The sequence below is a fragment of the Colobus angolensis genome, unplaced genomic scaffold (assembly GCF_000951035.1).
Source record: "Colobus angolensis palliatus isolate OR3802 unplaced genomic scaffold, Cang.pa_1.0 Scaffold511, whole genome shotgun sequence".
NCBI classification, from domain to species: Eukaryota; Metazoa; Chordata; class Mammalia; order Primates; family Cercopithecidae; genus Colobus; species Colobus angolensis.
This window is the reverse complement of record NW_012118611.1, coordinates 1044017-1056602: the sequence shown is the minus strand read 5'-3', so window position 1 is coordinate 1056602 and position 12586 is coordinate 1044017. Positions and strand designations below refer to the sequence as shown.

The 12586-nt window shown below is 35.3% G+C and overlaps 1 protein-coding gene across 1 annotated transcript in view; it reads left to right on the top strand.

The window, feature by feature from the left end:
• Positions 1–12380, top strand: part of ZNF678 (zinc finger protein 678) — a 78634-nt gene extending 66254 nt beyond the window's left edge. Inside the window, 2 exon segments of the mRNA XM_011960531.1 lie at positions 2465–2591; positions 10297–12380. Of these exon segments, the coding sequence (XP_011815921.1) occupies positions 2465–2591; positions 10297–11789 (1620 nt within the window). The 3' untranslated portion in view covers positions 11790–12380.
• Positions 12381–12586: the final 206 nt, after the last annotated feature.

The window sequence follows — 12586 nt, the reverse complement described above, 5'->3', positions numbered from 1 at the left end:
AAAAAAAAAAAAAGAAAATGCAGATATCACCGGTCTTCTGTGTCGCTCGCGCTGGGAGTTTGAGCCTGGAGCTGTTCCTATTCGGCCATCTTGCTCCACCCCCACATTTTATTTTTAAAATCAGTGATAGATAAATGGAAAAAGAAATAGAAAGGGTATGCCCTGTATTCACATCCTGGCAATTATGAGACACTTCGCATCTACCCCCCAGGGTTTTATGAAGATTAACTCACATAATGTGGGATTCCCCGCATAGTGTTTTGTAATGTACTTCCCAGCACATAGTACGTGCTCCATAAACATTGCATTAATGTATATGCACAAGTTGTTTCCCAAATGGAGATTTGCTCAGACATTGTGGTCCTCTTTAAACTTTAAAGGGCTAGCAAGACAATGCCATGTTTCAGAATTGTGATTGGTGGTCTTCACTTTGGACCAAAAATATGTGTATTGGGCTAAGAGTATTGTGTAAAGGGACTCTGTTTGTTGTGCCTGTAGTTTTCTACCTAAGTGCTACTCGTGATGGACCTAGGAGGAGCAACATTAACATGAACAAGGACTTCTTACAGGAGCCAGTTAATAGACCTCTTCCAAACCTACAGAATCACATTACTTAAAGTGGGGCTCAGAATAGCAAATGATATATGCACATTGAAGAAATGCTTAGCTAAGTGGCTCTCAGCCCAAGCTTCCAATTAGGATCACATGGCCAGTTTAAAGAAATACTCTCACTTGTACCCACCCCAGAGGTTCTGTCTGTTGGTCTGGGTAAGAACATTGGTGGTGTTTTAGTTTCGTACCCCATGTGATCCTAAGGTAAGGCCAGGGTCAAGCATGAGGGCCCTTAGATACATTTGTGAGAGTTGAGTTCAGCCTTTGTTCCAGAGGAAGGTCACAGGGCCTGCTCTCCTTTGGTTTGGTGTGGTCAAGTCAGTGCAGCCAATATTTTTATTATTGTAGCCAAAATTGCTGGCTTCCATGGGAGAGAAGGGCACTTGATGGCAGGAAAATGAAAACTCACATTTTGACCTTTATGTAGGAGCTCACTGTTCCTGTCTTGTACGATGAAGAAACAGGAGAGTAGCTTTTTCTGCATTTCAAGGTCCTTCTGCCTGTGTGTGTAGTCATAGCAGGTGAAGGAGTTGTGCTGACATCTCTAAAGGCATATTCTCAAGATGTGTGATTTGTCCAGATAATCTCATCTGAACAGAAATCAGAAAAAGAGGAAGAAATGGCTGGTTCTTGGGTAAATGAGTACTAGGTCGGGGACTGGATCAGCTGTTTCTCCAGAAATGTCATGTGTTTAAAACTTGCAGACTTTTATTTGTATATTTGTAATGTTTCTGCCTAATAAATTCATTTCAAGTACTTTTTAAATTTTTCTTCTTATGATAGTCAAGAGGCTCTGAAAAATATTTCTTTCCTATATATCAATCTTTTATATCCATTCAGGCTTTTTAAGTGCCATAAGCAATCTTTCCTATAAATTTTTGACCTGCAAAATGAATGTTTCTTTTGTATCTGTTGAACATGGGAAGGTGTGGATGCCCAAGATTCCCACTGGAGATGGATTTGGGTCCTTGGATTAGTTAGAAGAAAGTTGATGGAATTTTGCATGAAACTGATGTTTCTTTATGATTAGATTCAGATTTTGCCTTCTTGACCTATGCTGTTATAGCAATGATGTTGTAACCTCCTCCTGTGCATTTTTACACGTGATACCAGTTTTTTGTGTTACAGTTGGTGTTAATTTTATTCACTAGGTTAAGATGCTTTCTGACAGATTTCTTCACTATAAAGCAAATTAGTTTTCTCTGTATTATTAAGTACATTGGGGAGATTTAATAACTGATGGGCATGAACCATCACATTTAATTTGGAAGTTCTCCTTAGATTATTTGACCTTGGAAAATGAAGGCTCTTATTTAATGGTCAAATGAACTGAGATAAATGCAGGCTCTGCCACTTAATGTTTGGCAGAATATTCTCCTTGGTTCAGAAGCATTAGCATCACAGGTGAACTTGTTCAAAATTCAGAAAGTCAGGTTTCAGCCCAGACCTTCTGAATCAAAATCTACATTTTAAACAGATTTCCAATTTCTTGTCATATGCATTAAAATCTGAGAGGCACTTCAGATGATTTTTCCTTCTGAGAAATTTATCCAACTTATCTTGTGTAATGTAAATATAGCTGTCCAATATGTAATGCCTGTATTGGCACCCTTATTTTTATACTATAACACTTAACAAAAGTATAGCATCTATACTGGTTTTGTAAATCTTATGCCATCCTCTTTCCTTAGAGTTACAGAATGCAAATGAGAATCTTTGTGTTTTAAACAGTATCTTACTGGACAATTTATGCCAGAAAAAGTTCACTTTACTCTCTTCAATTCAGTTGGAGTCAAATTAAGAACTCTGCCCATGGCACATTTTGTAAATGTGTGTGTATTTTTCCCCCCAGGGACTATTGGCATTCAGTGATGTGGTCATAGAATTCTCTCCAGAGGAGTGGGCATGTCTGGACGCTGCCCAGCGAAATTTGTATAGGGATGTGATGTTCGAGAACTACAGAAACCTGGTCTCCCTGGGTGAGGATAACTTCAATACACAATTTATATTTCATACTATGGATTTCATATTTTTCACTCCTGAAATGTTACCTGAGAGTTTGTCATTTGCATGAATGAGTTTTTGATCTCTGCTTCTAAGGAAAACTTGGGAACTTGTTGGTGTAGAAAATAAAATCTTCAAAATGTTTCATCTTGACATAAATTTTAAGGTGATCTAAATTCTTCAGTCTAGATAACTGGTAATTCCAGAACTTTAGTGGCATAAGATACTGTTGCCCACACCTCAAAATCTAATTACACTATCAAGTTTTGATTCAGTAGTATTGGGTAGCGAAGCTAAGAACCTATACATTTTTGGGAGACTGAGGTGGGCAGATCACCTGAGGTCAGGAGTTCAAGACCAGCCTGGCTAACATGGTGAAACCCCATTTCTACTAAAAATACAAAAAAAAAAAAAAAAAAATTAGATGGGCATGGTGGCATGTGCCTGTAATCCCAGCTACTTGGGAGGCTGAAGCAAGAAAATCACTTGAACCTGAGAGGCAGAGGTTGCAGTGAACCGAGATCGCGCCATTGCACTCCAGCTTGGACAACAAGAGCTAAACGCCGTCTCAACAAACAAACAAACAAAAAGAACCTGTACATTTAAAGTCCTTTCTAAATATTGTGTAATGTCAGAAAATAGTATTTTGGGAGTAATTTTCTAGAACCTTCTAAAAAATTGTTTTCCTACCAAGCACCGTACTAGGTTGGTAATTGGAGCATGCCAGCAAGAGTCATGTTATTTTTTCTAATGAAACAGGTCTTGCTATGTCTAATCCAGACCTGATCACCTGTCTAGAGCAAAGAAAACAGCCTGGGAGTTTAAAGAGACAGGTGATAGTAGTCAAATTTCAAGGCAGGTAGGAGTAAATAAAGCAGATGACACAGGTTAGAGGCCCAAATGTCAAGGAGAAAGCCGGAAATGAAAATGTGGTTTGGGCAGCTCTGCTTCAGAAAAGCCTGAGTTTCTTTGTCTTCCTCTCACAGGAGCATCTTCTGCCCCATGCTCTTAAGTTCTCTAAGGATTCCACTACCATGAAGTGATTTTCCTTTGAGGTTACAGAGTGAAACAAAGTCCTCTTCATGGTTTATAAGGCACTATATAATCTGACTGCTTTTCCATTGCTTTGTGGAACATAGGAATATCTACATATTTTTGAGGAACTCTATTTTATACCATTTAATTCTCTTTTTGCATCTTGTCTGAAATTTGTAAGAGTAGTGGTATATTGGCATTTGGTTCAGAAATCCCAGGAATACTACAAACGTATGTTGTGTTTTCAGCTTTATGATTTTCTATCCTATGGAGGTTTCAAATGTGATTTTACAGAAGCTCATACTCAGTGATTTTATCAGAACACTAAATATAGGAAAATCTAAACTTATTTTACTCCAAAATTTTATTTTCTAAGTAAAAACTGAGATCGGTAATTTAAACTCTATGCCCACATTGTTACAGTATCAACAGTAATATAATTTAATATATCTACTCCCTACATTTAAAAAAAATGCTATTTTATTAGGGAGCTTGGAAGATTGCTGAGCATATATTAAACTCCCACCTTTTACCTTATTTTTAAATAACTATATTTTAAATTTGTTTTTATTTACTATAAAGCTTACTGGGGTATACATACATATACATGCATGCATATATATTTATTTGTGTGTGTAACAACTCTTTTACAAATAAAAATTATGAATGTCTAACATAAAAATTTGATGTGTACACATTGTACTATAATTAACACACTCAAATTGATTTGGAGTGAGAATTCCTAATGTCTACTACCTTAGCAAATTTTAAGCCTACAAGACATTATTAACTGTATTCATGAAATTACACATTCGATCTTTTAAATTTGTTCATCTTAAAACCAAACAACAATTCCAGCGCTTCGGGAGGCCAAGGTGGGCGTATCACTTGAGGTCAGGAGTTCAAGACCAGCCTGGCCAACATAATGAAACCCCATCTCTACTTAAAAAAACTAAAATTAACTGGGCATGGTGGCGGGTGCCTGTAATCCCAGCTACTCAGGAAGCAGCGGCAGGAGAATTTGCTTGAATCTGGGAAGTGGAGGCTGCAGCGAGCAGCCACTGCACTCCAGATCCTGCCATTGCACTCCAGCCTGGGTGACAGAGCAAGACTCCGTCTCAAAAAAACAAAACTGAAAAACACCTTCCCAATTTCTTCACTTCTAGGCCCTGCCACCTCCCTCTGTACTCTCTGCTTCTGTGAGTTTCACCATTTTGGATTCTCTATACAAGTGAGATCATACAGTGCCTTTTGGTGTCTGGCTTATTTTACTTAGCATAATGTCTTTCCAGTCCATCCATGTTGTTTAAATGGCAGAATTAAATTATTTTTATGACCAAATAATATTTTATTGTGTATGTAAACCATATATATCCATCTAGTGTCTAAAAACATTTAGGTTATTGTCATATCTTGGCAATTGTGAATGATACTGTAATAAATATGAGGATGCAGATATTTCTTTGAGATACTGATTTCATTTCCTTTGGTTATATACACAGAACTGGGATTGCTGAATTTTATACTTGTATCTTTTTCTAAGAGCCTTCATACCAATTTTTATAATGACTTCACCGATTTACAACTTTTAAAGTATACAGTACAGGATTTCTGTTTCTTCACATTGTGTGTTTTGTTTTGTTTTGTTTGAGATGGAGTTTTGCTCTTGTGGCCCAGGCTGGAGTGCAATAGCACGATCTCAGCTCACTATGACCTCCACCTCCCAGGTTCAAGCAATTCTCCTGCCTCAGCCTCCCAGGTAGCCAAGATAACAGGCGTGTGCCACCATACCCAGCTAATTTTGTATTTTTAGAAGAGACAGGGTTTCACCATGTTGGCCAGGCTGGTCTCAAACTCCTGATCTCAGGTGATCTGCCCACCTCAGCCTCCTAAAGTGCTGGGATTATAGACATGAGCCACTGCTCTTAGCCCCTTTCGTCACATTATTGTCAAACCATTATCTCACTTTCTAATATATATGTATTAGTCATCTTAAGTGTGAAGTGATATTTCATCATGGTTTTGATTGGTGATTGCCTGATGATTGGTGATAGCCCTCGGATATATCTGTTGGCATTTGTATGTCTTCATTGGAACAGTATCTATTGGGTCTTTTGCCTGTTTTCAATTTTATTATTAATATTATCATTATTATTGTGTTCCTTTTGATTTCTATGAGTTCCTCATATATTGTTGATATCTACCTTTTATTTGATTTATGGATTGCAAATATTTTCTCCCATCCTGCAGATTTTCTTATTCTATTGTTTTTCTTGCTGTGCAGATGCTTTTTAGTTTCATGCAGTTCAACTTGTTAATACTTGCTTTTGTTGCCTGTACTTTTGATGTCATATCCAAAAAATCATTACCACAACCAATGTCAAGTAGTTTTTAAAATATATTTTCTTTTAAGATTTTTAAGTATTTCTGTCTGACATTTAAGTCTTTATTTTGAGTTAATTTCTTGGTATCGTGTAAGAAAAAAATGGTCTAATTTCACTTGCATGTAGATATTCTTTTTGCCCAGCATCAATTATTGAAGAGACTATCTTTTGTACACTGTGTATTCTTGACGCCCTTGTTAAAGATTCATTGACCTTATATGCATGGGTTTATATCTGAGCTCTCTATTTTGTTCCATTTTTGTATCAGTTTTTGTATTTATGCCATCCTACTCTTATTACCATAGTTTTCAAATAGAGCTTTAAATCAGAAAGTATGATGCCCCCAGCTTTGTTATTATTTCTCAAGATTGCTTTCACAATTCAATGTCTTGTAATGCTATATAAATTTTAAAATTTTATTCTATTATTTTTAAAAATGCCATTGTAATTTTGATAGGAAGTTTATTGAATCTCTTGATTGCTTTGGATAATATGGCACTTTACAATAATTAGTCTTCCAATTCATAAACATTGGGTATCTTTACATTTATTTGTTTTTTCTTGTTTCTTTTATCAATATTTTCTTTCCCAATGTAAAGATTTTTCACGTCATTGTTTAAATTTTTTGCTAAGAAATTTAGATGTTACTGTAAATGAGTTTTTTTATTAACTGGTTTGTAGTTAGTGTACTAGAACAAAACTGATATTTGTATAACCTTTTATATTCTGCTAATTTACTAAGATTTTTGGTTTATTTCTTAGGCTTTCTACATATAAGATGATGTCATCAACAAACAGCAATATTTTTACTTATTTCTTTTGAATTTTTATGGCTTTTAAAAAATTTTCTTGCCCAATTGTTCTGTCTAGGACTTCCAGGACTATGTTAAAATAGAAGCATTGATAATGGGCACAATATCACTTTGCATTGGTGTCTGCATTTGAAGGAGCAAACACCTCTACCAGTTTTTATAAACTGGTTTATACAGGTAAAGATTTTATCCTATTGGGTCCCCAGCTGATGAGATCTTTTCTGGGTTCACAGTAGAGAGGGGATATACCTGAGTCCTAAGGTTGTTGCAGGGTCCACAATGGGATCTATCTTTAGTGGGCTTATTACCAGGAGCTTGTGTGCTTATGAATTCTGTCTTATTACTTGGCCAACTGAGTTGCCTTCAGCACTTTAATCTGTAGGGCAGACACTTGGCCTAATACCAAGTGTTTGTATGTGTGTGGCTCCCACCCAGTACTTGCAAGGTTTTTACCAGGTCACAGGTCTCTAGGTTGGCAGGACTGGCCATGGAATATAGCTTAAAGGTCTAGAACTGAGTTATTCACCTGCTTCAGAGACCACAGTAAATGTCAAGGTCTGCAGTTCTGCATCTATGGCCATGAATGAGCATCTGACCCTAGCTCTCTGAATGGGCAGGACCTCTTCTTGACTATGGCTGGAAGGAGTTAATGACAGTTACAGGTGTTACTTCAGAATTCTAAGTGGAATCATGTTAAATGGGCCATTTCCTCATCTGTAGCCAAGACCAGCGGTCCTCAAGTTTGCCATCTGAAGGTAAACTTGCTTTCTGAAAAAGGCTTTCCTTGGTCTTGTGCTTTTGGCAGGGTATTACAACTCCCTCCCTGAATCACAAAGCAATCATAAATGTACTTTTTGTGTGACAGGGTCTTGCTCTATTACCCAGGCTGGTCTCAAATACCTGGCCTGAAGTAATCCTTCTGCCTCACCCTCTCAAATAGCTGGAATTACAAATATGAGCCATGGTGCCTGGCTCTCTCACAAAGGCACTTATGTCCGTAGATGGTTGATAAGTTTTTGTTGCTTTGGGAGATATACAAGAAGAGGACCTCCTGTTCCAACAACTTGCTGATTTTATTCTTCCTATATAGTTGCACTTCCATTTATTTTTCTCTTTGCATTTCAAATTTGTGTGGGATTTTTAAATAAACATATATATTTGGGAAACCTAGTGGGGAATCTTATATGTATTCATGCGTGCTTATAAATATATGTTTCCAATAAATGAACACTTTTATTATTACTTGATGTTCATATTTTCTCTTGTGACAAGTTTGGCTTAAAGTATACTTTGTGAAATATAACAGTTGTTGACATATAATGTACTTTTCCCAATATAATTGTTACCTTTCCAACTGTCATTTGGTTACCATTTGCATGGAATCTTTTTTCTTCCTCCCACTTTTAGTCTATTATGCCAGTCATCTAAAGTTAGTCTCTTGGAGACAAGACATAGTTTGTGGTTTTTAAAATTTTTTCTAAATCTCTTTATTCAGTCTTTTGATTGGGATGTTTTGTTGATGAATATTTAAATAGCTGTCTAATATATAATTACTTACTATTGTCATTTATTGTTTTATTGGATTCTTGTAGCCATTTTCTCCTCCTTTTCTTTCTGTCTTCCAGTATGTTTTCTGAGCTTAGCAACATGCTTCTACTCTCTTCTTCTGTGTGTGTTTATATGTATCTCTATAGGTATTTTCTTTGTGGTTGCCATGAGAATTATAAAACCCCCAAAGTTACAACAACATATAATAAACTGGTAATAGCTTAATTTCAGTTGCATACAGAAATTTTTTTCATTATATTTACCTTAAACTTCATATTATTGATGTCACTAATTGTATTTTTCATATTATATAGACATCAACAGATGTTTATTATTGTTCTCATGCATTTTTCAAATTGTAGAGCATAAGTAAAAGTGTTTTCAGCACCATCATTATAAAACTACAGAATTTTATTTTTGTGTATGTGTACATATTTCCCAGAGAGTTATGTATTTGTATATAATTTTTTGTTTAACAACACATTTTATTTTCAATGGACTGGAGTCCATTTTACATTTTCTATGGGACAGTTGTACTGGTGATTTAGTTTTTCTGCATTTGGCTATCTTGGAAAGTCTTCATCTTCTCTTAATTGTGAAGGACAGTTTTACTGTTAATAGTACTCTTGCTTGAAAGTTTTTGTTTTTTCTTTCAACACCCTGACTATATCACTTAACTCCCTTTTTCCCTGCAAGGTTTCTGTTGATAAATTCACAGGTAATCCCATAGGAGAATGCTTATAAATGATACATCACTTTTCTCTTGCTGCTTTCAACATCTTATTCCTCTCTGTGATTTCATAATCTTGCTTATAATGTGTCTTCTTATGGGTCTTCTTGTGTTTATTCTTGATTTTTTTACATCTTTTGTATAAACATTTCTGTTATTTTCTTGTATTCTTTAGTCCCACACTTTGTTTCTTGCTATACATTTTATCATTTTGTTGATACTCACATTTCCTGATTTTATTTAGTTGTCTTTGTTCCCATTTCACTTACTGAGTCATTTGAATTTTTTAGATAATTTATACATATTTATTTTCTTAGAATTAATTTTTTATTTATTTTATTTCCTTTATTGGGCCATGTTACCCTGATAACTTTGCCTATGTTGTAATCTTTGGTTCATATTTGGGCATTAATAAAATGCCACCTGTCACACTCTTTATAAGTGGCTTTGTCCTGGAGGAGGCTACTAGCTATTTGCCAGGCTGGAGATCCTTGTAGCCTCTCAAACCTCTTCTTATGATTTGTCTTCTCTGGAATTTTGTGTTTACTGTTCAGCTAAAGTGATTTGTTCATGTTTCTTTGTAAAAACCTGTAATCATGTGCTACACCTGGTGTCTGTCTGTGGCACTGTGATCTCCCTGCTGCAGTAACAATTATTTACCTTTTTCTTAGCAGACCAAAGCTGTCATTCAAAGCATACCACCATTTCTTTCAACAGTCTTTGTTATGGGAGACAGAAACCAGTCTTTGGAAAGCCCCCAAAAGCCAGAAGTATGAGCACATGTACAATGTTTTGTTTTTCTGTTTTTTTTGCTTTGAGGGAGAAGCCAGGAGTTTGAAGTTTACTCTTAAAGACACCATGCTATTATATTGGGGTGGAGGAAAGGTTGTATGTATAAATGTAACAAACTTTACTTTCTATTCTATGTGGATTTTGCAATTGTGCTCACCTAGGGTGTTGCAAACTCTTAACTAGATTTTATAGTTTTCAGAAAGGCATTTTGGCCAGTATATTTTTGTTAAGTTTATATGTTCAAAAAGGAATCAGGGCTGGTGGTATTTTATTATGCCATCTTGTTAATGTCTTTGATATAATTATATTTATTAGATTTGTAAAGTGTATTTACTGGAGATTAGTAAGCAGAATAACTTTTTATTTTTATTTCTTTCAGCTATTTTATCTTATTCCATTCAAGACCTTTTGCCAGAGCAGGATATGAAAGATTTATGCCAAAAAGTGACACTGACAAGACATAGAAGCTGGGGCCTTGACAATTTGCACTTAGTGAAAGACTGGAGAACTGTGAATAAGGGTAAGGGGCAGAAAGAATGTTATAATAGACTTACTCACTGTTCATCAACTAAAAGCAAAATCTTTCAATGTATTGAATGTGGCAAAAATTTTAGCCGGAGGTCAATCCTTACTGAAAATAAGAGAATTCATACTGGAGAGAAACCATACAAATGTGAAGAATGTGGCAAAGTTTTCAATCGATGTTCAAACCTAACCAAACATAAAAGAATTCATACTGGAGGAAAACCCTACAAATGTGACAAATGTGGCAAAGTTTTTAATTGGTGGTCACAACTAACTAACCATAAGAAAATTCATAGTTGAGAGAAACCCTACAAATGTGACGAATGTGGCAAAGTTTTTAATTGGTGGTCACAGCTAACTAGCCATAAGAAAATTCATAGTGGAGAGAAACCACATACATGTGAAGAATGTGGCAAAGCCTTTACCCAGTTCTCAAACCTTATGCAACATAAGAGAATTCATACTGGAGAGAAACCCTACAAATGCAAAGAATGTTGCAAAGCCTTTAACAAGTTCTCAAACCTTACTCAACATAAGAAAATTCATACTGGAGAGAAACCCTACAAGTGTGAAGAATGTGGCAACCTTTTCAATGAGTGCTCACACCTAACTAGACATAGGATAATTCATACTGGAAAGAAACCCTACAAATGTGAAGAATGTGGCAAAGCCTTTACACAGTTTGCAAGCCTTACTCGTCATAAAAGAATTCATACTGGAGAAAAACCCTACCAATGTGAAGAATGTGGCAAAACTTTTAATTGGTGTTCACACCTAAGTAGCCATAAGAGAATTCATACTGGAGAGAAACCCTACAAATGTGAAGAGTGTGGCAGAACCTTTACTCAATTCCCAAACCTCACTCAGCATAAAAGAATTCATACTGGAGAGAAACCCTACAAATGCAAAGAATGTGGCAAAGCATTTAACAAGTTCTCAAGCTTTACTCAACATAAGAGAATTCATACTGGAATGAAACCCTACAAATGTGAAGAATGTGGCAAAGTTTTTAAACAGTGCTCACACCTAACTAGCCATAAGAGAATTCATACTGGAGAGAAACCCTACAAATGTAAAGTATGTGGCAAAACTTTTTACCAGTCCTCAATCCTTAGTAAGCATAAGAGAATTCACACTGAAGAGAAGCCCTACGAATGTGAAGAATGTGGCAAAGCCTTTAACCAGTTCTCAAGCCTCACTCATCATAAAAGAATTCATACTGGAGAGAAACCCTACACATGTAAAGAATGTGGAAAAGGGTTTTACCAATCCTCAATCCATAGTAAGTATAAGAGAACTTATACGGGAGAGGAACCTGACAAATGTGAAAAATGTGGCAGTCTTTAAAAACTGCTTACATTATACATGGCTTCAGTAATTTCATACTGAATAAAAGTTGTATGAGCATCATGACTGTTTAAGGATGTTTCACAAAATATAAGCTTCATGGTGCACAACACTACACTGAATGAAATGTATAAATATAGAATGTTACAATACCTTTGTTTATTTCAAAGATCATCCTGTAAATAGAATCTGTACCAGAGGAAAACCCTTAAACAATTATTCAAACTTTATTCAATTTTAGAGGATTTTATGGGGGAAAAAACCTCCTACAAATGTGGAAAAACATTTTTTCAAGATATATACCTTAGAAAACACCAGAGTTTATAGTATAGTAGAATATATTTTACAAATACAGTGAATTTGGACAAACAAATGTCCAAAATTAAATAAAACATTACATAATTTACTATAGAAAGTACTAAGGCACTAACAGTTTCAGATGCTACTTTAAAGCAGTGTTGATTGTCGAGAATAATTCAGTTTAAATAGATAATTTAGTTGTATGTAACTTTAAATGAATCAAGAGATGATGTCTTTTTGAAGTAGTTACATTCATGTTATACTTTTTCACATTAAAAGTTTTTATATTTTTTGTTACATATTTTAATATTGATATAATTCAAATCTCAGATAACTTGATTTTATTATATTTATTGTTTACATTAAAGCATGTGGTCATTTGTTGCTGCATAAGAGCTATGAGAAGTTCTTCTATATTAGATGACCATCATTTATATACTTTTTCATGAGTGATTAAGGGCACTGAAATGTAACATTTATAAGGAAAATATAAGTAG